This window comes from Nerophis ophidion, linkage group LG08, assembly GCF_033978795.1.
Source record: "Nerophis ophidion isolate RoL-2023_Sa linkage group LG08, RoL_Noph_v1.0, whole genome shotgun sequence".
In the NCBI taxonomy this organism is placed as follows: domain Eukaryota; kingdom Metazoa; phylum Chordata; class Actinopteri; order Syngnathiformes; family Syngnathidae; genus Nerophis; species Nerophis ophidion.
Genome location: NC_084618.1, coordinates 57819496 through 57846062, shown reverse-complemented (window position 1 = coordinate 57846062; position 26567 = coordinate 57819496). Strand labels below are relative to the sequence as shown.

Here is a 26567-nt window from a genome sequence, read left to right as displayed (position 1 = left end):
GAGAATTTAAAAAACTGGTAAAATGCAAGTTTTGAATGTAAGTCTGCATGCTTACTTGCCATAAATGAGGATCTTCGACTTGGTTTTTTGTGGTCAGATCGCTCTTGTCTTACAGAGGATATGTGAATATAGTGTTTTTTCCCCCTACACATATATACATCTTGGATTTGTGTATCTGCAGTAGATGTTTAAACGCAGAAGAGCGCTCCTGTCATTCTGAATATTGTCGTGTAATGTTTTTTGGTGGTATACTGTAGGTGCCCTTAGCAGCTGAGCTCTTCTGTCCTATAGAAGATCTTTGTCTTGTATTTTTGCAGTAGATGCTTAAAAGCAGCAGCGCACTCCTGACATATCGGCAGTCGTTAAATCATGTTTTTGCAGGAGGTCCTTAAAAGCTGTACGCTTGTCATATAAATGGGTTGTACTTGTATAGCGCTTTTCTACCTTCAAAGGTACTCAAAGCGCTTTGACATTACTTCCACATTTACCCATTCACACACACATTCACACACTGATGGAGGGAGCTGCCATGCAAGGCGCCAACCAGCAACCCATCAGGAGCAAGGGTGAAGTGTCTTGCTCAGGACACAACGGACGTGACGAGGTTGGTACTAGGTGGGGGTTGAACCAGGGACCCTTGGGTTGCGTGCAGCCACTCTCCCATGATTAATTAACAAAAATTAATAGAGAATAGGCAAGACTAAAGGAATTTGTACGCTTTGTAAATGCTACTTAAATACATGTTTTGTGTTTATGTACTTGATGATACAACGCCTTGTTCAATCAATCAATCAATCAAAGTTTATTTATATCGCCCTTAATCACAAGTGTCTCAATGGGCTGCACGAGCCTCAGATCCCATATCAGGGCAAGAAAAAAATAATTTGTTCATATTGTTCACCGGTTTTGGTTTTTGTACACCTTGGACCGATAACAATTGTAGTAATGCCCACCTCTAATGGGCAGGGTCCATGTATACTCACTCCTATATTGAAAGTTACAAATAATTACATTTGTGATATTATAAGGCTTCAGGATATAATAACTCAACTTTTAATATTTTGTTCTGCTGAAAGAATGACCAGGAGGAATAAAAGAGTGGATAAAGGATAAAGGATATGTTTTTGCAGTAGATGCTTAAAAGCACCAGAGCGCTCCTGTCTATACTGTAGAAGATCGTTGACTACTGTTGTTTTGCCATAAGCCTTTTAAAAAGCCTGTCATACAGGAAATATTGGACTCGTGTTTTTGCGGGATATATTTAAAAGCCGCATCGCACTTCTGTCTTCTTGAAAATCTGTTCTTATCTTTTTGTGGTAGATTCTTCAACGTACCATAGCACATCTATTTTGTAGAAAATCGCTGTAAACGTGTGTGTGTTTGCGTGTGTGTGTGTGTGTGTGTGTGTGTGTATATATATATATATATATATATATATATATATATATATATATATATATATATATATATATATATATATTGATTGATTGAAACTTTTATTAGTAGATTGCGCAGTACAGTACATATTCAGTACAATTGACCACTAAATGGTAGCACCCAAATAAGTTTTTCAACTTGTTTAAGTCGGGGTCCACGTTAATCAATTCATGGTACAAATATATACTATTAGCATAATACCGTCATCACACAAGTAGTGTATACATTGAATTATTTACATTGTTTACAATCCTGGGGGTGGGATGAGGAGCATTGGTTGATATCAGTACTTTAGTCATCAACAAATGCATCAACAGAGAAATGGACAATGAAACGGTGTGTATCTTACTGAGTAGGATATGTACAGCCAGCAGAAAACATAGTGAGTTCAGATAGCATAAGAACAAGTATATACATTAGAAATACATTTGATTATTTACATTAGGTTATTTACAATCCGGGAACATGGGATGTGAATGGAGGAGGGTATTATTAAAGGGTTGAAGTTGTCTGGAGGTGTTGTTTTAGAGCGGTTTTGAAGGAGGATAGAGATGCACTTACTTTTACACCTGTAGGGAGTGCATTCCACATCAATGTGGCATAGAAAGAGAATGAGTTAAGACCTTTGTTAGATCGAAATATGGGTTTAACGTGGTTTGTGGAGCTCCCCCTGGTGTTGTGATTATGGCGGTCATTTACGTCAAGGAAGTAGTTTGACATGCACTTTGATATCAGGGAATTGTAGCGGATTTTATAGACTAGGCTCAGTGCAAGTTGTTTTACTCTGTCCTCCACCCTAAGCCAGCCCACTTTGGAGAAGTGGGTTGGAGTGAGGTGTGATCTGAGGTGGAGGTCAAAAAGTAACCGGACTAGCTTGTTCTGGGATGTTTGGAGTCTAGATTTGAAGATTTTGGAGGTGCTGGGTTACCAGGAAGTGCAAGCGTAATCGAAAAAGGGTTGAATGAGAGTTCCCACTACAATCTTCAGTGTGTGAATGTGTGTAGGTGGAAATACTGTCAAAGCGCTTTGGGCTCCCTTAAAAAGGGGTAGAAAAGCGCTATACAAGTACAACCCATTTACCATTTACCATGTGTGTGTATATGTATGTATTTGTATATGTATGTATGTGTATATATGTATATATATATATATATATATGTATGTATGTATGTATGTATATATATGTATGTATGTATATATATGTATGTATATATATGTATATGTATGTATGTATGTATGTATATATATATATATATATGTGTGTGTGTGTATATATATATATATATATATATATATATATGTGTGTGTGTATATGTATGTATATGTACATATGTATATATCTATACATGGGCTTCTGTTATATAGGAGATCATTGACTAGGGTTTTTCATGGTAAGCCCCTTAAAACAGGTGTCTGCTCCTGTGTGTTTTTGCGGTATATGCTTAAAAGCATATTGTTGACTAATGCTTTTGGTGGAACAGAGGGTGCCCAAAACAACTAAGAAAATGTTGGACTTGCAGATTTGTGGTAGATGCTTAAACTTTGTCAGTTGTTTATGCAGGACAATGATGAACAATCTGATTTACGGTTTGTAAATGAGCCAGATTATAGCGTATTTGCTCATTTATATGTGTAGTCCCAAAACAAAAACACAAAAGGACGATAAAACATTACAATGTCAAAAACACAGACACGAAAAATTTAAATAAATGAAATTAGTCAATGTGAGACGACATGACTTGGGTATTTTTAAGAAACAATTAAATATGCTTTTTAAAACTGTAAAAAGTAGGACATTCTCTTATATTGCTGGGATGTCTGCTTCTAAAATGACTTCTTGGACTGACAAAACTGAAAGGCAGCATAGCTTTTCAACCTTATAGAAATCTTTGATTTGTGTTTTTGCAATTGATGTTTAAAAGTAGCATACAGCAGCACTTGTATCTTATTGAAAATATTTCACTTTTGTTTTTGCAGTACATGCTTAAAAGCAGCAAAGCATTTATTCATTTTCTACTGCTCGTCCCTCTCAGGGTTGCAGACACCTGCCATTTACTGTATAATATCATTGACGTGTGTTTTTTGCAGTGGATCCCCCAAACAGATGAGCACTCATGTCATATAGAAAATCTTGGACTCTTAGATTTGTAGTAGATGCTTATAGAACCTTATAGAAAGTCTTGGACTTGTGTTTTTGCAGTGGATGTTTCAAAGCAGCAGAAAGCTTTTGTCATAAAGAATATTTTAGCCAAGTGTTTTAGTGGGAGGTGCATAAAAACAGCTGAGTGTTCCTGTTATATAGAGCATCTTTGAAATACTAATAAAATACTAGATGATTAAAAGCAGCAGGGGACTCCTGACATAAAATGTTAAATAGTGTTTTTGCAGTAGGTCCTTAAGAGCTTCACTGCTCCATTCGTGTAGGATCTTTGACTAGGGTTTTTGCAGTAGTTGCTTAAATGCAGCAGAGAGCTCTTGTCATAAAGAGGATCTTTGACCCACATTTTTTGTATTGGATCCTTACAATCAATAGAAAAGTCATAGAAATCTACAAGTACCAAAATATATGGGTTTCTGCTTTAATTTTGGACTTTAATTACTTTATTTATCACTATGAGTATTATTATTACATTAGTACGGTACAAATAGTGTAAGGAAAAGTGCCCTGAAGTTTTTAACTTCTTGAAAATGTGGCCCGTGTTGGAAAGCCCTATGTTTGGATTTTAGTGTATGTTTATTTTGTGAGGGTCTTTGAGGAAGAGGACAAACAAGACCAGTCTTTCCCAGCACTGACGTCATCAACGCATGCATGCGTGCACAAAGGCAAGGATGCATAAAGATGCAAGCTGGCCGCAGGCTTGTCATATAGATCAGCCTCTTAAGGTCAAGTCACGTGGCCTCAAAACAGTAAAGCGGAATACATCAAACCTGCAAGTCTCTACAGAACATGTTTGCAGTTTGATTCCAATTCAAATACTGCGTGATTGACATGCGCCGTGTAAAAAAGCTGGAAGGCCTTCAGCTGCAAGTGAAAGTAGACACCTGACAGGGCTGATGTTTTTTTTTTTTTAATTCAGGAGGGATTGTCTTCCTGTTTGGCTCAGTCTAGTTCCCAAATTCCAGAAGTGCTTCTAGCCTCGGGGTTGCTCATGTTGCACTAACTCTTAAAAGGCGTTGCGGTATTCCGACTTTTTAGCTCTATGGGAACGAGGAAGTGGCCTTTAGTGAAGATAAAGTACTTAGGACTTTGGAAGAATTTTCCTGGATTTCTTTGATATTTTTCTTTCTGCTTCAATGCTGCATGGTTTCCCTGCCTCCTGATTTCTGACTCTGGGTTGGGTGACTAGAGGAAGGCGCTCTCCTGCTAGTTAAATACATGGTGACGTGTAATTACAGAGCCGTGACACAAGCCGGGGGTACAACACCAACACAAGCCAACAGCGCTATGTTATTATCTCAACTTAAGGACAGCACTACTTGCTTGTACTAAACGCCAACAGCTTATCTTTTTAATAATGCTGCAAATATGTTGACATAGGGAGAGTGAAGGAGGGTATACAAACAATTTACCAGTCTCTCCTGGAATTTGAGATATTGCTATTGCGCCAATTTACGCAAATTCCACCTATCTCAGTCAATGATGTACATTTGGAAAATTTGTGTCATTTTCGCCTATGGAATTTGGGTCTGAGCAGCGCTCAAAGATGCACCTCAACTGTCCAACCGAGATATTTACATATACAATTATATTTGTTTCCTGTGTAGACCAGGCAGAAACAATGTGTAACAATATATTAACAATTTTTTGCTCAGACAGCACAATTGACAAATGCCGCTTGACAGCGGCACACCTGCCAACCCTCTCAGTTTTCCCGGGAGACTCCCGAATTTCAGAGTAATTATTCTCTCGAATGTACCCTGGTGTTCACCCAATGAACAATAACAAGGGTGTACAATGATGGTACTACCGCTAGCGCCCTATACAGCTTGTACAAATAGCTTGCCAGCCCAAAGAATTGTTTGACGAGGCTATTGCAGACACACGTAGAGACTGCAAGGCATCCTTATTCAACAGCAATACAGGTCACACTGAGGGTGCCCATTTAAACAACTTTAACACTCTTACTAATATGCACCACACGGTGAACCCACACCAAACAAGAATGACAAACACATTTCGGGAGAACATCCGCACTATAACACAACATAAACAAGACAGAACAAATACCCAGAATCCAATGTATCCCTACATTGTACACAAAGTTACCACCAACCCAACAATACACCCCCTCCATAAAATCACAAGAGGATTCTTGAAGTGGACTTACAATATTAACAAAAAAATAGCCTTTTGAAAATTGCAACCTACTGAAAAAGCTGCAGTACATTTAGGCATTAGAAGGCAGCAACAATCACAATAAAAGCCTACAAAATCATGGAGAGACTGATTTACAGTTAGGTTGAACTGTAAAACATACCACATTTAGAAGCACTTTTCCCCATTGGAAATACACAGTCAGGCAGTCCTCATCATAGAACATTGAATTATTATACAGTGTTAAAAAAAACAAAGTAACCACTGTTATAAATATGTTACACACAGCCTAAACTTTATTGAAAAATATGCAGCAGGGGTGTTTTATATTTTCAAATTTTCACTTTTCACACAGAAGTAAAGAGAATTTAAAAATTTGGTAATGCTAGAAAATCCTCATAAAACTAGTTTTAAATGTAAGTCTGCATGCTTACTTGCCATAAATGCTGTACATTCAGCTGAAGTGTATTTACTAGGGATGTAACTGTATCAAATATCACGGTACGATTGGAATCTGTGGCGCTTTTAGCTATGGGCGACATGAGCGGTTGCCCAGGGTGACATCATCCGGTGGTGTTTTGCTAGTTCATTTAAATCTGCCGATGTAAATGTTATGTGTTTGTTTTACTTGGATCATGTTAGCTAGTGGATTCGGTTCTTTCTCAAGGCACCAATCAGGCTAAGTTGTAATACCTGTAAACCAGGACCAAACTGCTGAGTCAGCGATAATAATGCTAATGTGTGCCTGTTGTTGCCTACAGCCACAACTATTAAAGCTAGTGTGTTCTAACCCGTTACAAAAGACAAATACCAGCGGTTATTTGCTTTTGTAGATCACACAGTATGCTGCTATTCTTTTAGGACTAACGGGACTTAACTGAGTAGAGGCTTTTTTTAAAAGCAGTGGTTCTCAAACGTTGTTCCCGTACCACCTCAGAAAACACTTGTCTCTCCAAGTACCACCATAATGACCAACATTAGCCTAGTAGACCACATATGTGGTCCTCTCCAAGGTTCTCATAGTCATCATTGTCACCGACGTCCCACTGGGTGTGAGTTCTCCTTGCCCACTGGGTGTGAGTTTTCCTTGCCCTTATGTGGGTTCTTCCGAGAATGTCGTAGTGGTTTGTGCAGCCCTTTGAGACACTTGTGATTTAGGGCTATATAAATAAATATTGATTGATTGATTGATTGAGACATAAATATTCATTAAAAAACAAGGCAGCGGGTTTATTTTAACAATTATATTTGATATGTGTGGCCACTGTAACATTACACACAGTTTGAATATAGTAAAATAAAGCACTGTACTTAAATCAAGTGATTCATTTGCTTACCACTAGATAGAGCCAACAGTTTGAGAACCCTGATTGACAGTATTCACGATAAGTACAGGCAAAGTAACGTTGACGTTCCTAACTTTTGTACAAGTTCAGCTGTAAGTTAATTACTTGTATAAACTATATGTAAAAACAATTTACCTAAATAACTTAATGTTGTACTACAAACGTCGTGTACTCGTGTAAAAAGAAGTAACGCAATAGTAAGAATACAATGATGAAAAAAAATGTGCACTGTAAACATTTCTATTGTAAATTTACAACAAATTACTGGCTAAAATAGCATTATTTCAGAGTAACATTTACAGTAATTTTGTCATGTCTGTTGATCATGTTTTTATTTGGCCTTGTGCTGTTTGACCTTTGGACTCTTTGAGATCCTGTTTTTTCACTCCCTGTTTTGTCACCATGACAACCAATCAGTTCACCTGTCCTCACAACTCATGCACCTGCTTTCAATCACCACATCACTATTTAAGCCTGTCATTTTATGTTTGTCGTCCTGGCGTCATTGTGATCTTTTCTTGCTCTGTGCTGACTTTATTCATGCCTTGCCAGAGTTTCCTGCTTCATGCCATGCCAAGTAAGTTTTGTTTGATTTATGTTCATAGTCTGTACACGCGTTAGTTTTGTTCCTTAGCCCGAGTTGTACCGCCGCTGTGATCGCTTTTCTTTTGTATCTTTTTTTAGTTAAAATTACATCATGTTTTTACCAAAACGCCATGTCCCAAGTAGTCTGTCTGCCTTTCTGGGAAAACAACCCCGCAGTAAGCTGCGACCCCCCCCTTCTTGACAAATTTACTGTGAAAGACTTTTACAGCAATCTACTGTAAATGCACAGCTGTAATTTTACAGTTCATTACAATAAAGTTACAACTATATGTTGCAACTTTACTTGTATAAAAGACAATCCGTTTGAATTAACAGTAATTTGTTGTAATATTACAGAGGACTCTGATATAAGTTAAAGCAATGTCGTATGTGGTAACACAAGTTATCTTAAACAACTGGAGATTCTTCAGAAGAAAGTCATACGCGTCATATCGTGGGCAAACTTTAACATTCCCTCAAATCCCCTTTTTTATGTACACGCTTCTGAAGGTTACTGAGTGTAACAGATTCCACAGTGCTTGTATTACGTATAGCTTGGTCCATGGATTAAATTCTAGACTCTGCCTGCTCCTTCCAGTGACCACTCTCTCTACTAGACATAACACCAGAAGTAAACCTTTAATAAGAGGGAAAAAAATCATCATCTGAAGTGTACTCATGTTCATATAGCCTGTAGAGGCCCGGAGATCTGGAATGAGTTTAATAGCTCTGTAAAGGAGTCACATTATTTGAACATCTTTAAAAAGCGTTTTAAGCAACATTTTTTGCTATGTTATGCTTTGTATATTTAGCACACCCCACGTGGCTGACGATTTCAAATTGGTCCCATAATATATGGTATGATTATTGCAAATATTCAAGATACACTTTTCTAATCAAATTTGAATAATACGATGTTGAGACTGATTGGATGAATTAAAAGCTTCCTTCTCTGTAAATGTAAACCTGTTATTAAAAAAATGTAAATGGGTTTTGGGTGGGTAGATTTTGAAATGAGTTGTATTGTACTGTGTTTCGTATATTATACGATGATGTAGAGTACAGGCCAAACGTTTGGACACACCTTCTCATTTAAATTCATTTTCTTTATTTTTCATAACTAGTTACATTGTAGTTTGTCACTGAAGGCATCAAAACTATGACACCTGTGAAGTGAAAACCATTTCAGGTGACTACCTCTTGAAGCTCATCGAGAGAATGCCAAGAGTGTGCACAGCAGTTATCAGAGCAAAGGTTGGCTATTATGAAGAAACTAGAATATAAAACATGTTTTCAGTTGTTTCACCTTTTGTGTTCATTCATAGTTTTGATGCCTTCAGTGACAATCTACAAATAGTCATGAAAATAAAGAAAACACAATTGTGTCCAAAACATTTGGCCTATACTGTATATTTTAACCGTGGGTCCCTATCCATAAGCTCAATGATTCCCAGGATTCCCTTTGTGCAGAACAGACCTTAATATTAACAATACAATCAATACTGTAATACAACAATCATATCTGTAAAAAATCTAATAAACAAATACATATGATAACAGTAATTTACTGTGAAATAACAGTTAATTGTTGTGAAATATAAGGATACTCTATTTATTGTATGTATGTTACAGTACATTTTAATTACAATATTTTACTCTGAAAAAATGCTGTTAAATGCAGTGAAATCCTGGTCAATTTTTGGTGTTTTGGCTTAAATGTATGTCTCTATACGTCTCTACTTCTAACACCTCTGTTGGACGCTGGTCTTTCTTTTTACAAGTCAAGGCCGAAGAAAAAGCAAAACATCAAGCCTCTTATGCTCGCTGAATTCAGGTCTTCGAATATTTGTTGATATTTCACCGTGACGGTGGTTGTAACTGTAGCTTGTGACAATTTAAATGAGTACGTTTCCCAAAAGAAGAGGTTCAACTTGTTTAACATTTTTTCCAAAAATATTTTCCCTCTTGCATGACATTTTTTCAGCTCATCGGTTTGACTCAAACTTTGTAAAATTAAATTGATTATGAATGCTGTTATTTAGCTCAAGGCTCCTTCTAAAAAACTATCAAACTCACCAAACAAACACAAAAAAAGCCATCAAAAATGGGAAAAACTTTGCGGAATGTATTATCAAGTTATGTAGAATGTGCTATGCAGTTCAAATAAGGGTGGGGGCACAGACATGAAGGGCATGAGGGAGGAAGAATACACAGTGAGAGTAAACATCAGGGTAGCAGAGGCCCTGCTGCCCTTCACCTCGCTTAGACACAAACATCGACACAAATACACACACTTGCAACAATCATGTACTGTCATACTTGCAAACAGGAATTCATATCACGTACTGGTGTTTTACCCCAATGTTAATGTTTTTTTTTTTTTTTTTTTTTTTTTATAGTGTTACATGATTATGCTTCTATTGAGCTGTTATTGATGTTAACAGGTTGCAGCTTTGTTAACACATCAATGCAGACTAGCAGGCTCTTTTCACACTTAATAGGTTTAATACGTGTCTTGTTTTTTCATGTTTCATTTCTGCAGGTTTTTTATTTGAGGACAGTGTTTAACTCACAGAGGCTTGGGATAATATGGAGCCTACCAAAGGGGTTTAGGGAAATGTGTGAGTTAACATTTTAGTTAATTCTCCCTATTTGTAAAGGAACTGCACTTTTTTTTAAATGTTGCCAATTGTTCACAATCATTAGGAAAGACATGACGATGGACGTTATTTTTTTCTTAATGCATTCTAAATACTAAATAAATGCGATCAAAAGTCTGCCTACAATGCAACTTCAATTGAGGTTTTAATATACATGATGTAAGTATATATTTAATGTAGTGACAGGCACATTTATAATAACATTTGATATTTATGTATTTTGACATGTTGGTGCACTCAGAGGGCTGCTTTTTACAGTCAATTATTTATGGATGTATACAATCATTAGTTATATATATTTTTATGTATCCTGTAAAAAAACCCTATACAGTTTACAGAAAAAAATATATATATATATTTTTTTTACATCATATAAATGTAAATGAGAAAATTGGTACCAAAGCTTTTTTTTAATGGTAAAATTTTGGCGATTAGGCACCCTAAAAATAATTTTTTACAGTATTCAATTCAATGGCTTAGTTGCCTTAGAATTAAGAGTTAAGCAGATATTTTAGTATTTAATTAGAATTTAACAAAACATATTTAGAATGTATGAAAAAATATGTGTTGCAATATTAGATCAAGTGTAAAATATAGGAAATTGCATGCAGTACTTGCATTTTTTTTCTGTCAAAATGGAAAGTGGAATACTTTTAGCAAAAAAATACGCATATCAATTCTAGATTTTTGCAGGCCACATATTATGATGTGGTGGGCCAGATATGACCCCTGGGCTTTGAACTTGACACCTGTGATTTAGACTCTCTAAATAACCCAACATGTATTTTTTTTTCTGGATACGGGCAAAACCGACAAGACTATTTATTTCATGCTGTAACTTCAAAGTTTTTGGAGAATAATAAAAAAAACAAAAAAACATACTAATTACCAATGGTCGGTGTGTGCTACAGCAGGGAAATTCATGTTAGTACAGTTGATTTATACAGAAAAATAAAATCATGTTATTGTTATGCATTTTAATAAGAGATAATTGTCTGTTTTACTGCCAACAGCAATGAAATCTGGAGGCACCCAGCTCAAGCTCATTATGACCTTCCAGAACTACGGCCAGGCTCTCTTCAAACCCATGAAGTAAGATATAATTATTGTTTTTTTACCTGCAGAAATGCTATTTTGTGTGTGTGTACTTAAGTGCGCTGTTCTCTGGTCTACGTCTTTTGGCAAAGAATTGGCACGGTCCTGTTTGTCTTATCACAAACCTTTTTGCAAATGACTTACTGTCACTGGTGGGCTGTCAGGGCCTGCAAGGACTTGTCTGCAGGCCTAGACAGTATCAGAAGCGCTGACCTATATTTCCAAATTAAATTCTAGTATTTGCTACTTTTAATTGTATTAATTTATTCCCGAGAGTCTATTATCTTAGTTTCATAGTGTAGCTTTTTGCTCCACTGCTTCCAGTATTTCAGATTTTAGCTTCTATGTGTTGCCATGTCAATGTAATCCGCCCATGGCTTTCATAACTCTCAGTGCTGGCCCATGTCACTTACAATCTATTAGCAATGGGGCTGTTCTTAACCAATTTGTCATGATCTCTCAAGACAGGCATTATGAGTTTTTTTGTTCTTGACTTTACTTCCTGTCCAGCGTTCAAAGTCTTTCTTTGTGTTTCCACTTCCTGTACAAAATGTACAGTCCGCCCCTGCTATCAGCATGCATTTGAATCCAAGTGAAGCCTGTCTGGATATATGCTAGATATTTCTGGCATATTAGTCCAACACCCTGCCAAGGTTTTGTGAGGTTTTGCTTTTATAGGCATGCTGCAAAACCATAATTGGTACATATGACTTACTACTTACTCTAAGTAAGTGCTTAAAAACACTTGGCCGACTCTACTTTAAAGCAAAATAAGATGGTGGACATGACTAGCTCAATTCTGCCTCACAGACCTGCAAGCGCGGAGCCATCATTGGCAGAGATTTTTTCTCCAATTGGCTCGTAAAGTGAATGAAAAGGACGCTGAAAGAAATGTTGACTTCAAGTAATCGCGCAATCCGCCCGTGATGGACAATTTACCAGGCGTTTTTTAACAGTAATGCCATATAATAAGTGTACTTTCTGGCTTAGCTCCCAGTCAGAGCTGAAAGCTGCAGCCTTTCAAGATGTCATCCTTGCACACGCTTTTATTTATCGTTCTGTTTCCTGCCTGTCCTTCATGATGGTGCCAGGCGTGACTTGCTCGTAGCTTTTGCCGTTTGATTGCAGGGAGTCCTTTTTTCTTCTTGTGATATAAGTCCAACAGGTGACTCACTTGGCAAGAGGTGAGCATGTGTGAAAGTAATACCTTAGTTGTGTTTTTTGTCTACCAAATTTTGCCCGTTGGCTTATAGAGATAAGCAAAGCCCGCCCACTAGTAAAAGTTTGATTAATTCACACTGCTTTTATCCACTGTGTCGCATTTGGACGATAACACATCCCCAGAGAAGTGCTCTTTGCTCCTAATCCCTCCTCAATTTGTGGATTTAAATGTCACCATTCTTTTGTTATGCTGATTGTAATTCAATTGTGGGTTAATGGCGTTCTACACGGCCCGATGTTTGGCCCCCCCGCTTGTCAGCACGAAGAGCGAGGTTAAGCCCGCGCTTGATAGGTAGCGAGGAAAAAGCTACTTGTAATTACCGCCTCAGTCGTATGACACTAAGTCAGGCCCGTTGCAACAAGCCTGAAATCATCATGACGGGTCTGGGAGAGAAAAAAGATGAGAAAGAGAGGAGAGAGGGAGTGGTGGGAAAAAGGATGGGGAGAGCAGAGGTGTGAGGGAAGAAAAGGTGAGAGGATCATTGTGGACCGGAGTCCAAATCCTGGGATCATTGCAGTGCATCGCCTGGAATTTGAAGCCAAACATGAGAGGCCAATTTGGGGGGAAAAGCGTTTGGCTTGGACGTAAAACTGTTACTCACCAGTTGTGCCTGTCAGTGCTGTGTGATGTTTGATATTATTGAAGACCAAAGGCAAGAAGAGAGAAAAGGGACAGAGGAGGGCTTGGCAGTTCCATCGGTCCCTCCCCCACTTCTCGCTTGAATGCACTTGACTTGAAGGAAATAGGGCAACCCGCGTGTGTGTGTGTGCGTGTGTGTATGTGTGTATGTGTGTGTGCTCACTTGGACTGCAATCAAGGTCTGGCCAGATTTGAGCAGTCATTCCTGCCGTCTACATCAGAGTCGTCACACTCCACACGCCTCTTCTGCCCAATCAGCATCCTCCATGTGCATGTGGTGTCTGGGTAACCGTATTGATCCAACCATCCATATCTGAGCACTGCTGTCCTTGTCTGCTTCCTTTAGGATCATCCATCATTTGCGGCCTGCTGTTGGTTTTTCTCTATTTTTGGCACTAAAAACAAGCGGGAATCAATTTAGAGCCGCGGTTTATTGATTTTCTTTCATTGTTGGCTTAGAACTATGGAAACTGATCACGGCTACTTTTTCTCTGAAAAGGTTATTTAAATCTGTAATTGTTTTTGCTATTTATTGCCATTTCTTATTAAGGTGTAACGATTGCTTGATGATTCCTAATTATCTAAGGCAGTGGTTCTTTAAGTTGATGATTACTTCTATGTGTAGAAATCTTTATTTATAATTGAATCACTTGTTTATTTTTCAACAAGTTTTTAGTTATTTTTATATCTTTTTTTCCAAATAGTTCAAGAAAGACCACTACAAATGAGCAATATTTTGCACTGTTATACAATTGAATAAATCAGAAACGGATGACATAGTGATGTATTTTACTTCTTTATCTCTTTTTTTCAACCAAAAATGCTTTGCTCTGATTAGGAGGTACTTGAATTAAAAAAAAAAGTTCACAGGGGGTACATCACTGAAAAAAGGTTGAGAACCACTGATCTAAGGGGTCTAATAAATAGTGAAGACCCAGGAATGTATTACTCATATTTGTTATGTGTGTGTCATACTTTGTGAGGGATAATATTCTCACTATTATGTTAGACCCACTATGCACTGGACTCTCACAATTATGTTGGATCCACTATGGACTGGACTTTCACAATATTATGTTATACCCACTCGACGTCCATTGTTTTCGGTCTCCCCTAGAGGGTGGGGGTTGCCCACATATGCAGTCCTCTTCAAGGTTTCTAAAGTCATTCACAACGACATCCCACTGGGGGGAGTTTTTCCTTGCCCTTATGTGGGCTCTGTACCGCGGATGTCGTTGTGGCTTGTGCAGCCCTTTGAGACACTTGTGATTTAGGGCTATATAAATAAACATTCATTGATTGATTGATAACCTGCCATCAATAGATCATCAATGATGTATACACGAGAGATGGACATGATCAATCATTAAAAGGGAACTGCACTTTTCTTCTTATTTTGCCTATCGTTCACAATCATTATGAAAGACATGACGATGGATGTTTTTTTTTAGCATTCTAAATAATAAATACATGCGATCAAAAGCCTGCTTACATTGGAGCCTACGGGAGCCGCGCAATTCCGCCTACAAAGCCCTTAAAAACATACAATAACCTCCATTGAGGTTTTATATACATGATGGAAGTATACAGCATATGTAATTTAGTAACGGGCACATTCATAATAGCATTTAATATTTACGTATTTTGCACATTTTAAAAACGCATCACAAGGTTCACTTTTTTCTCTTCAATGAATATTACTCACAGCAGACTTTATGAGAACCAAAAAACATAACAAAACATCAGTTATTGTACAATGTCTGCTGTCATTAGAATGTTGACTGTTGGGATGTCAATATATTCCCATTTAAGGGAAGAATGACTCATAATCCTCACGAAGAAACGGGGTGAGGGTGGGACCAAGAATCATGTGTATCAACTTGTCAAAGTACGTCCGTAGCCATCTAATTTCCAGGTGAGAGGCATGATTTAGGATCTACAATAAACCTCCAGGGAGCAAGGATTGAGAAAACACCTCGCTAGTCAATCATGTCGAAATTGTACACAGGCTTGTGATCAAGGTGCCGCTATAAATAGTTTGTCTGCGTCAGCGCTTATAATAACAATACCACTAGTACTTGGTTAATATTCAAGCGTTTTTTTCAAAGTTTATTTATTGGATTTTATGGACAAAATGGAGTATCTTCCATTGGCTTAGTTGTAATGCAAAAAATCAATCAACCAATCAATCAAAGTTGACTTATATTGTCCTAAATCACGAGTGTCTCAAAGGGCTGCACAAGCCACAACGACATCCTCGGCTCAGATCCCACATCAAAGCAAGAAAAAACTCAACCCAATGGGATGACAATGAGAAACCTTGGAGGGGACAATACAAAATAAAAATAAAAAGATTGTTAACAATAGGCACGATTAGCGAGGATAGCGGGGGCTGTTTATTGTAGCGTCCGTGAGTTAGTGCTGCAAAGGGTGCTGGGTATTTTTTCTGTTGTGTTTATGTTGTGTTATGGTGAGAATGTTCTCCCGAAATGTGTTTGTCATTCTTGTTTGGTGTGGGTTCACAGTGTGGCGCTTATTGGTAACAGTGTTAAAGTTGTTTATACGGCCACCCTCAGTGTGACCTGTATGGCTGTTGACATAGTATGCCTTGCATTCACTTGTGTGTGTGAAAAGCTGATTGGGTAGACACGCAAAGGTAGTGCCTTTGAGGTTTATTGGTGTTCTGTACTTTTACCTACGTCCGTGTGCACAGTGGCGTTTTAAAAAGTCATACATTTTACTTTTTGAAACCGATACCCATAATTTCCGTTATTACATTTTAGATCATTTATCGGACATCTATACTAAGAAGCCTTTTTGTATTTTGAGGATTGAGGATTATTCTGAATTTACCAGCTCAAGAGGAGCAGTATTGCTGAAAGATACAACCATCACATCTGTCCGCGTCCCAGTGTGAGCGGACATTGTAAGTCATTGCTTTATTTTCTCATTTTAAACATTCAGCAGTAGTGCTACATGATAACGCCCCAAAGCTCTCACAAAGTCTGCCGTTAGTGGTAGCAAACACAGAAAGTGCTCTCTTCGCTGTTGTTGTTGACGGAAGTCAAGTTCATTTCTACTGTATGTGTTTTTGAAACCAATGCTCTCAGGAAAGAAGTTACGGTAAGGCTTAATTTGAGTAAAATACCGTGAATACTAAATAAATGTTCCTATTCCTCCATTACATAAATACTTACAGCACCAATGTAAAACACTGTTGGATGTTTTTTAGAGGGTTTTAAAAACAGAAAGATCGTATCTCCTTTACCTACATTGCTAGCCACTTTGTACTAGCAGTTTTTTACCATTTAGAATGCACAGTAAAGGTATAGACATGTGTGTTCTGGTTTTCCCTATGTGATTGGAAAAATCAAAAAAAGTGTACTTTCCTTTAAGAGTTAATTAGTAAATTAAGAAAAATGCCTTATATGCCTTTAACACCTCTGCATGTGGTGAGGCAGAAAGTGAGTATTATCCTTGCACCCTCCTCAAATGGCACTTAGAGGTGTGTCTGAGCTGGTTATCATTTTGGAAAACTAGCATGCCGCCTACTTTCCCACTGAAGTTTATCATGCTTTCATGCATTCATATTTGCCTCAATGAACCCCAGCTCCCCTAGTGCTGGCAGCACTTATGCATTCATGATGTTTTCAAGGCACAATTTTTGTTAACATATTTTTATGGTATTGTAAATCTATACTGCTACATGAGCTGACTACTCTAAAGTACATCCAAGTTTTGTATAGAATAATAAATACGGTTGCCAGAGTTTGTGTGGTGTACTCACTTTTGTGAGATACTGTATTTAATATCATTGTTGTGTCAGCTCTAGTAGTGTGCATATTTCTTGTGTTTAATTAATGATATGAACATTTGGTTTTTGCTTTAATGCCAACGTTTAGACATCCAAAGGAAAGTGTGCACTTTAAATTTGATTTGTTAATCTTGGCAATTCTACCTTTGTGTCAGTTTGGTATGATGTCACTGATGACTCCACCCTATGACACTGTGTCTGCAGCTTTCCAGACATACTTCAACCCGCCTAATCTAATAAAATACCGGATGATGCTTTCCAACCTTTCCGAAAACCAGCAGCATTATGCTGTGATTTTTTTGGAAGGGGCAGCACCTGAAACTGTGGATACATAATGTGCAATGTCTGATCAGAATAATAATTTCCACCATCCTTCACATCCTAAAAAGCCCTGAGAAGACTATGCCTCATGCTTTTGTTTTTAAATACATTTAACACATAACCTTTGCTAACCGTTCTCATAACATGTTTGCTTTCTCCATGCAAACGTTACTATGTAATCGCAATTTGTTTACACAGTTTGCCAGTAGACGGGTGGCAACACTTTCAGCGGAGGAGCTGATGTCACTGCTAAACATGCACAACAGACAACAACAAGGCTCAAATAAAAACACAGATGTTGATTTATCCCTTAAGTAAGTAAAACTTGTTGGACATTGTAAAACTTTATTGATCTTATGATTTTAAAAAAAGCCTAGGTTTTTAAAATCTATACAATTTGCTTTGATGCAAAATAACTGCAAATAGGTTCTTTATTGTAGCCTTTCTTTGTAGTAGTGTAAACCTTCTGTAGGCAACACTGCATTACAATGACTGTTTGTAAAATGACGATTACCTTAATTAGATACCATATGATGTTCCTTCATCTAACTATGTGAAGCTTGTTCAAAAATTAAAGGCCTACTGAAATGAGATTTTCTTATTTAAACGGGGATAGCAGGTCCATTCTATGTGTCATACTTGATCATTTTGCGATATTGCCATATTTTTGCTGAAAGGATTTAGTAGAGAACATCCACGATAAAGTTCGCAACTGGAGAAAAGCCCTGCCTCTACCGGAAGTCGCAGACAATGACGTCACACGTGTGGGGGCTCCTCACATATTCACATTGTTTTTAATGGGAGCCTCCAACAAAAAGTGCTATTCGGACCGAGAAAACAACGATTTCCCCATCAATTTGAGCGAGGATGAAAGATTTGTGTTTGAGGGTAATGATAGCGACGGACAGGGCTTCACGGTGGCAGAGGGGTTAGTGCGTCTGCCTCACAATACGAAGTTCCTGCAGTCCTGGGTTCAAATCCAGGCTCAGGATCTTTCTGTGTGGAGTTTGCATGTTCTCCCCGTGAATGCGTGGGTTCCCTCCAGGTACTCCGGCTTCCTCCCACTTCCAAAGACATGCACCTGGGGATAGGTTGATTGGCAACACTAAATTGGCCCTAGTGTGTGAATGTGAGTGTGAATGTTGTCTGTCTATCTGTGTTGGCCCTGCGATGAGGTGGCGACTTGTCCAGGGTGTACCCTGCCTTCCGCCCGATTGTAGCTGAGATAGGCGCCAGCGCCCCCCGCGACCCCAAAAGGGAATAAGCGGTAGAATATGGATGGATGGATGGATAGCGACGGACTAGAAAAAAAAAACGCGATTGCAATCGCGTTGCATTGAGACGGATTCATATGTTTTTAGAGACATTTACTAGGATAAGTCTGGGAAATCCCTTATCTTTCTATTGTGTTGCGAGTGTTTTAGTGAGTTTAACAGTACCTGATAGTCGGAGGTGTACGTCAACGGCCGGGTGTTGACGCGCAGTGTCTCAGGGAAGTCGACGGCAGCTGTACGGGAGGCGCAAGCTCAGCTGATATCCGGTAAGTGGCGACTTTTTAACCACAGTTTTCTCACCGAAACCTGCTGGTTGACAACTGGTCGGGATCCATGTCCGCTGTGATCCATAGGCAAGTTTCAACTCCGTGAATTTTAACCAAGGAATCACTGTTTGTTTGTGTGGCTAAAAGCTAAAGCTTCCCAACTCCATCTTGCTACTTTGACTTCTCCAATATTAATTGAACAAATTGCAAAATACTCAGCAACACAGATCTCCAAACTACTGTGTAATTATGCCGTTAAAGCAGACAACATTTAGCTGTGTGTGTGCGTAGCGCTCATACTTCCTAAAAACCTGTGACGTCTTGCCTACACATCATTACACGACGTGTTCAAGACGAAACTCCCGGGAAATTTAAAATTGCAATTTAGTAAACTAAAAAGGCCGTATTGGAATGTGTTGCAATGTTAATATTTCATCATTGATATATAAACTATCGGACTGCGTGGTGGGTAGTAGTGGGTTTCAGTAGGCCTTTACTGTACCAGTAGTTGTCAACTGCTTTGACTGCAGGACCCAACATCACAATGACAAAGCCGTGGCCCAAACTGCAAAAATGGAATGCAAAGACAGTATAGTATAAATTTGAGGTACTGCAAAATAAAACCAAAAAACAATATATTTTTATCCACAAACTCCAAATGTATTTTACAAAAAGTGTTTGTAATATTTTTTGCTTCTAATAATGTTTGGTATCTACTTGGTAGTTCAGATAACAGGTTCTCATTATGGACCCAGTTACGATCCATTTCAGAGCCTTTACTTTGAAGAATTGTGCAACTGAACATACAGAAAATAAGCATGTCAGTTAAGTTAAAGTACCCGTGATTGTAACACACTAGAGGTGTGGCAAAATTATTATCTGCAAATGACCCATCACCCTTGATCGCCCACTGGGAGGTAAGGGGAGCAGTGAGCAGCAGCAGTGGCCACGCCCGGGAATCATTTTTGATGATTTGAACCCCAATTCCAACCTTTGATGCTGACTTGGCCGGGGTTTGAATTCAGAACCTATCGATGTCATGGCAGACACTCTAACCACTAGGCCACTGAGCACATAAGATGCAAACCAATTTCTCTGTGACATTCAACAAAAATGCATTCAAATAGATGCACTAGCTCGATGCTAAATTACATTAAAAGTCCCAAATACGGGAGCGCAATTAACATTATTGATTTCACATGGGTATTTCAAACACTTCTAATACATAAATTCACGATTACTACTTCAAACTACTGACAACGTGTGTTGGTCTTTTTCTATGACAGGAGTTTTCAAAATAACTACTGAGATTTAATAGATGACACAAGGCTGCATAAAAAATAACAAACATTTAAAAAAACGTATCAAATAATAATAAAAAAACCCCACAAGATTACTTTTAGATTGTTTGCCCAAACTACCGACTGATATGATCTATGCAATTACCATTACACAAGAAAGCAGAATCGCCTCCAAGTACAGTGCTTCTGGTAAGTATTCATAGCGCTTCACTTTTTCACATTTTGTTATGTTGCAGCCTTATTCCTAAATCAAATAAATACATTTTTTCCCAACATTTCCACAGACAATGCCCCATCATGACAATGTGAATTTGTTTTTGTTTTTGCAAATGTATTAAAACCAAAACATTTAAAAATCACATGTACATAAGTATTCACATCCTTTGCTCAATACTTTGTTGATGCATCTTTGGCAGCAATTACAGCCTTAAGTCTTCCTCTTCACAGCACCTCTCAAGTTCCATCAGGTTGGATGGGGAGCGTTGGTTTTCATCCAGGATGTGTCTGTACATTGCTGCATTCATCTTAGTTTAGTCAGGGAAGTGACCAAGAACCCAATGATCACTCTGTAAGAGCTACAGCATTCCTCTGTGGAGAGAGGAGAGCCTTCCAGAAGGACAACCATTTCTGCCGCAAACCACCAATCAGGCCTGCATGATAGAGTGGCCAGACAGAAGCCATGTCTTATTAAAAATGAACCTGAAAGACTCCCAGACCATGAGAAACAACATGTTCTGGTCTGATGAGACAAAGATTTAACTCTTTGGCATGAATGTCAGGCCTCATGTTTTTTTAGGAAACCAAGGACCGCTCATCACCAGGCCAATACCATCCCTACAGTGAAGCACGGTGGTGGCAGCATCATGCTGTGGGGATGTTTTTCAGCGGAGGAAAACTGAGAGACTTTTCAGAAAATAGAGGGAAAGATGAATGCAACAATGTACAGAAACATCATGGATGGAAACCAACGTATCCCATCCACCCTAATGGAGCATGAGAGGTGCTGAGGGGTTGGCGAATCTGCCCAAAGATAGGTGTGTCAAGCTTGTGACATTGTATTCAAAAATACTTGAGGCTGTAATTGCTGCCAACGTGGCATCAGCAAAATATTCAGCATAGGCCAGACCTGGGCAAATGAAGGCCACATGCGACCCGTTGAGCTTTTCAATCTGGCCCACCGGACGTTCCCAAATAATTTTTTTAGATGTTTGAGATGTAAAGTGTAGCTGCCGTTATGATGCGCACTCATGTTTTCTAACCACCGTAAGTTTTGAGCTATACAAAGTATTTCAATGGTTGCAATCTGCGCTTATGGATGATATACCAGTTACTATGGTCATCTAATTAGTTAATATGGTCATCTAATTAGTTACTATGGTAATGTAAGTCCCAGCAGTGTGGGCGGGAAGTGTTTCCACAGACGCCGAAGGAGATTTTCACAACAAAGTTCTAAAGCTTAGTGATGTATCAGATTGTAGGTGGATTTATTTTGTACCCTTCGCGTTCATATTTCACTGTTTGTTGCGTTTCAGTTTGATTGTAAAATGTGTTGATCGAAAGGGGGCGTGGCGTTCATATATTGTCAATATTCAGTTTTTTATCTTTCATAGAAAAATTTAAAATTCCATTATGTTTTTTGAGGCGTGGTGTCATAATGTTTTTAGCATTCAATCAGACATTATTGTGAGGTTTTTTATTAGTGTTCATAAAAATAGATATACCGGCCACCAGACACATTTTTTCTCTAAATTTGGCCCCCGAGTGAATACTTATTTAAATGTGATTTTTTTTTTTTTTTTCAGTTTTAATAAGTTTGCAGAATGTTTCAAAAAACAACTTTTCACGTTGTCATTATGGGGTGTTGTCTGTAGAATAGTAAGGACTAAAAAAATGTTTTCCATTTCGAAATAAGGCGGTAACATAACATAATGTGGAAAGAGTGAAGCGCTGTAAACACTTTGCGGATGCACTGTATAATGTAGCGCAGTTGTGCGCTACTATATTTACACAGTAATCACAGTGATAAACATATTAAGTTAAACTGTACATGTGTTCCTAACAACATCCTTACCAGAATGTTGGCAGATTTCCTTCAACATGGATTCATGCACTCAATAGAAAAGCTGTGCCCTCGTCTTTAACAGACAAGGATGCCTCACACAGTACTGTAGTGTGTTATAGTCCCACAGCTCTCCTTTACACGGCTCTCAACCTGAATAGAGGAAACATATTTTCTTTTCATGGCTTTCTTTCCTCTGTCTATCCGACATGACTGCTTTGTGCTGACGCTATTTCAGGCGAGATGATTGTAATATTTACAGTGAAATTAGTCTGGGAGCGCACAAAGCCCATTAGACGATGAGCGCGGCTGATCGACTGAAGGAGGCGGGGGAAGGCCTGATGATGGATGTAATGATGGTCTTCCGCTCCATCCTGCTCCTACTTAATTGTACCGCTTGCCAATCAACCGGCTGGCTCAGTTGCATCCAAATCAATGAGAGTATTCTTCCTGGCTGACCTCCCAGCGGGGCGATCCATAACTGTGCTGAATTGGGACCGTGAGTCATCGGTGATTGACATTTAGGAGTCGAGGCGACGGGGAGGCGGTAGATACATAATGTCAGCTGGTTTGTGTCAATATGGTATCGACTGAAGCGCAAATAACAGCCTGGAAGAAACGTCTGTGTTAAAAGTGCGGAATGTTAGGGAATATGAGAGTGCTTCCTCAACATTAACTAGATATTTGCTCGCCTCATGAAGAATGATGGAAACAGGATGTTATTCTGTATGTTATCAACCAAAAAATACATTAAGGGCAGGGTGAATTTAGTCACCAGCTACAACAGATGCCTTCCATCCATCCATCCATTTTCTACCGCTTATTCCCTTTCGGGGTTGTGGGGGGCGCTGGCGCCTATCTCAGATACAATCGGGCGGAAAGCGGGGTACACCCTGGACAAGTCGCCACCTCATAATACAGAGTGTTGATTCAATAGTCGAACGTCCATATATTAAATACAAAGTGTTGATTCAACAGTCGAACGTCCATCATCACTGAGTATATATGTGTAGCACTAAAACTATAATGAACAATTAATTAAATGTGTTAGTGTTATTATAACTTCTGTAAAAAAAATATGTACAGAAAACCACGAAAAAGCATGAATTATTTTCCCTCCTATGCGCATTGACTTTTTAATGTTGTAATGGTTAAAAAGTGACGTTTCGGCTTACATTGCAATGCTCGTTTGTGTCTTCCTGTCCCACTCCCTAATGCATGGGTGTCAAACGTATGTCTCAAGGGCCGGATCAGGCCCGCGAACAGGTTTTATCCGGCCCGCGGTATGAGTTTGCTAAGTATAAAAATTTAAAAAATTTGTAGATGATGCTACATATGTACAAAATAAACCACATGATGTTGGTACATCAGTCGAGGGAAATGATCAAACTACATAAATAACATACTGTAATTAACTTTTGATATGATTTTTTTATCTTGATAGATTGAAAATGAACACCAATGAGTTGACTGATGAACATTATCACATAATTTATTCAGAAAATATAAATAACGACAAATAAAGTATATATACTATTAACCGCAATAGGTAAGTGTAAAAAAAACCCCAACAACATTACGATTTGTACATTTTCAGAATGTGCTTGTTCTATTTTTAAACAAAGAAAACACTTTGGCCTTGTCTTTATTTTTAAGTTATCGTGCCGTGGTTTGACCAATCTGGCCCCTTTGGGAGTAGATTTTTCTCCATGTGGCCCCCAATCTAAAATGAGTTTGACACCCCTGCCCTAATGCTTTGTTGTTGTACGTGAAACATGACATTCCTTACGTTGGACAAGTGCAGAGTCACACCCAGCTCATTAGCAATGAAGCTACATACACAAAATGATAATAGTAATATTAATTATAGGAATATTAATATTTGATTTATAATAGATCAACATTGTAGATGTTTGGCCCCACACTACTAACACACCATTGTGGGACTTATTTAAAATTGTTAATATATGGCAATGGTTCTCAAATGGGGGTACGTGTACCCCTGGGGGTACTTGAAGGTATGCCAAGGGGTAAGTGAGATTTAAAAAAAAAATATTCTGAAAATAGCAACAATTCAAAACTCCTTTTATAATTTTATTCATTGAATAATACTTCAACAAAATATGAAAGTAAGTTCGTAAACTGTGAAAAGAAATGCAACAATACAATTTTCAGTGTTGACAGCTAGATTTTTTTGTGGACATGTTCCATAAATATTGATGTTAAAGATTAATTTTTTTGTGAAGACAGTTTTAGAATTAAGTTCATGAATCCTGATGGATCTCTATTACAATCCCCAAAGAGGGCACTTTAAGTTGATGATTACTACTATGTGTAGAAATCTTTATTTATAATTGAATCACTTGTTTATTTTTCAACAAGTTTTTAGTTATTTTTATATCAGAGGCACTATAGAGAGCCAGCTGACCAACAGCATCTCTGTTCCAAATACTTCAAGAAAGACCACTAAAAATGAGCAATATTTATACAATTTAATAAATCAGAAACTGATGACATAGGGCTGTATTTTAATTCTTTATCTTTTTTTTCAACCAAAAATGATTTGCTCCGATTAGGGGGTACTTGAATTACAAAAATGTTTACAGGGGGTACATCACTGAAAAAAGGTTGAGAACCAGTGGTATATGGTATGGGGCCTTTTAACGTTATGTAGCATACAGTAGCTATAATAGTTGAGACTGAACAGCGCCTCTGGTGGTTATAGTAATTAGTGCACTTTAATTTGCCTCCACTGTCAGTTTCACACAATTGACATAATTCTTGTCTATCAATTAGAGACACACTTAACAAAACTGCATATTCAATACAAGACAATAGGAATGGATGTCCTCTTTTAGTGAGGGATTTAAAAATCCCATCAGAAAATGAGCAAGAGGACTGACTGTATATAGGCTACCAATAAGTGCAACTGTGCAAAATATATTCACATACAAATAGTACTCTAGAAAGACTTTCCCCCTCCCTCCTGATTATAACCCTCCATGTTTGCACGTCGTCTTAGTTTGTTTCCCAGCATGCAGGCTTGTTTATTCTGTAATATTGTATTCACAAAGTCCTCTGTGCTTGTGCTTTGACTTTGAGTCAGGAAATAAAAGGAGGGACAGCCTCAGGACTAGTCATGTTGATGATGAGCGCTCCGATTGCAAGGGGGAGTGTGTGTGTTGTCATAGGGCAGGTATAAGCTACTTGCATGCACACATTGATAAATGGTGCAACACACCAAAGAGAAATATGAAGCTGCAGCCAACCATGACATGAAGCAGTTAAAGACTTGGACAAGAAAAAAATAGATGAATGCCCTTATATGCCTGCAGAACATATTAGCTATTGCACTTCAATCCATCGACTGTGAACTTTGCATGCCTTACATGCTTTTAATTATATAGCGATGCACATTTCCAACAACTTCCTAATTGCATTGTTGTCTCTGCATATAAAACACCAGACTCTGAATAGAGAATAATAGGTCGACTGTCACGATTGGCCTTCGCCGGAGCAGGACCCAAACGCATAAAAAAAAAGAATAACAATAATAGCAAATTGCACACTCATAAAGAAGTTAGGAAACAACTCAGGAAGCACACAAAAGGTGGAGTAGTCACTAGGAAATGGGTATCAGGTGTGCGCGAAGGCGGTTCCGCCCCGTAGCTGGGAATGCAGGCACTGCAACACAAAGGAGACAGGCGGCCGCAGAGCTGCCAGATTACGACACCGACTTCATGAATAATGGCGACAGAGATACATTATGACTGGACTGAGTGGCAGATTTAAAAGTATATTTAGTAGTAGCACTTAAGGCTCTGCTCTATGTTTAACATTGTGACAGTTCCCCCTTGTGTTAAGTGTTCCATTTGGTTTGCTGAAGGAGAATTTCAATGGACTTGGTAATTCTGGCTTCACTGGCTGACCCACTTAAAACCCTCTGACCTGCAGGATTACTCTGTAAACACACATATGTAGTTACACTGTTACACAAGTCTTTTTTGATTTACACTCATACTGACAGTAATGATAATACAGCCAAGTTGAACACAATTTTCATTATTGTTGAGGGTGTTCCAATTCGACATCACATGTATTGTACAAATCTGTCATCCAAAATATTTATCCAATATTTCACTTGTAATGAAATTGTAAATTGGATATAGTGGAACTTTGGTTAAGTGGTTCCATTGAAGATGGTTTATAAATAGAAAGGTTTGCATATTGAAG

At 38.3% G+C, this 26567-nt stretch overlaps 1 protein-coding gene across 1 annotated transcript in view; it reads left to right on the top strand.

Moving 5' to 3' along the window:
- fam20cb (FAM20C golgi associated secretory pathway kinase b) overlaps positions 1-26567 on the top strand; it is a 137310-nt gene that overhangs the window by 4552 nt on the left and 106191 nt on the right. The window contains exon 3 of the mRNA XM_061909068.1: positions 11357-11435. Within this exon, the coding sequence (XP_061765052.1) occupies positions 11357-11435 (79 nt within the window). The remainder of the gene's footprint in view (positions 1-11356; positions 11436-26567) is intronic.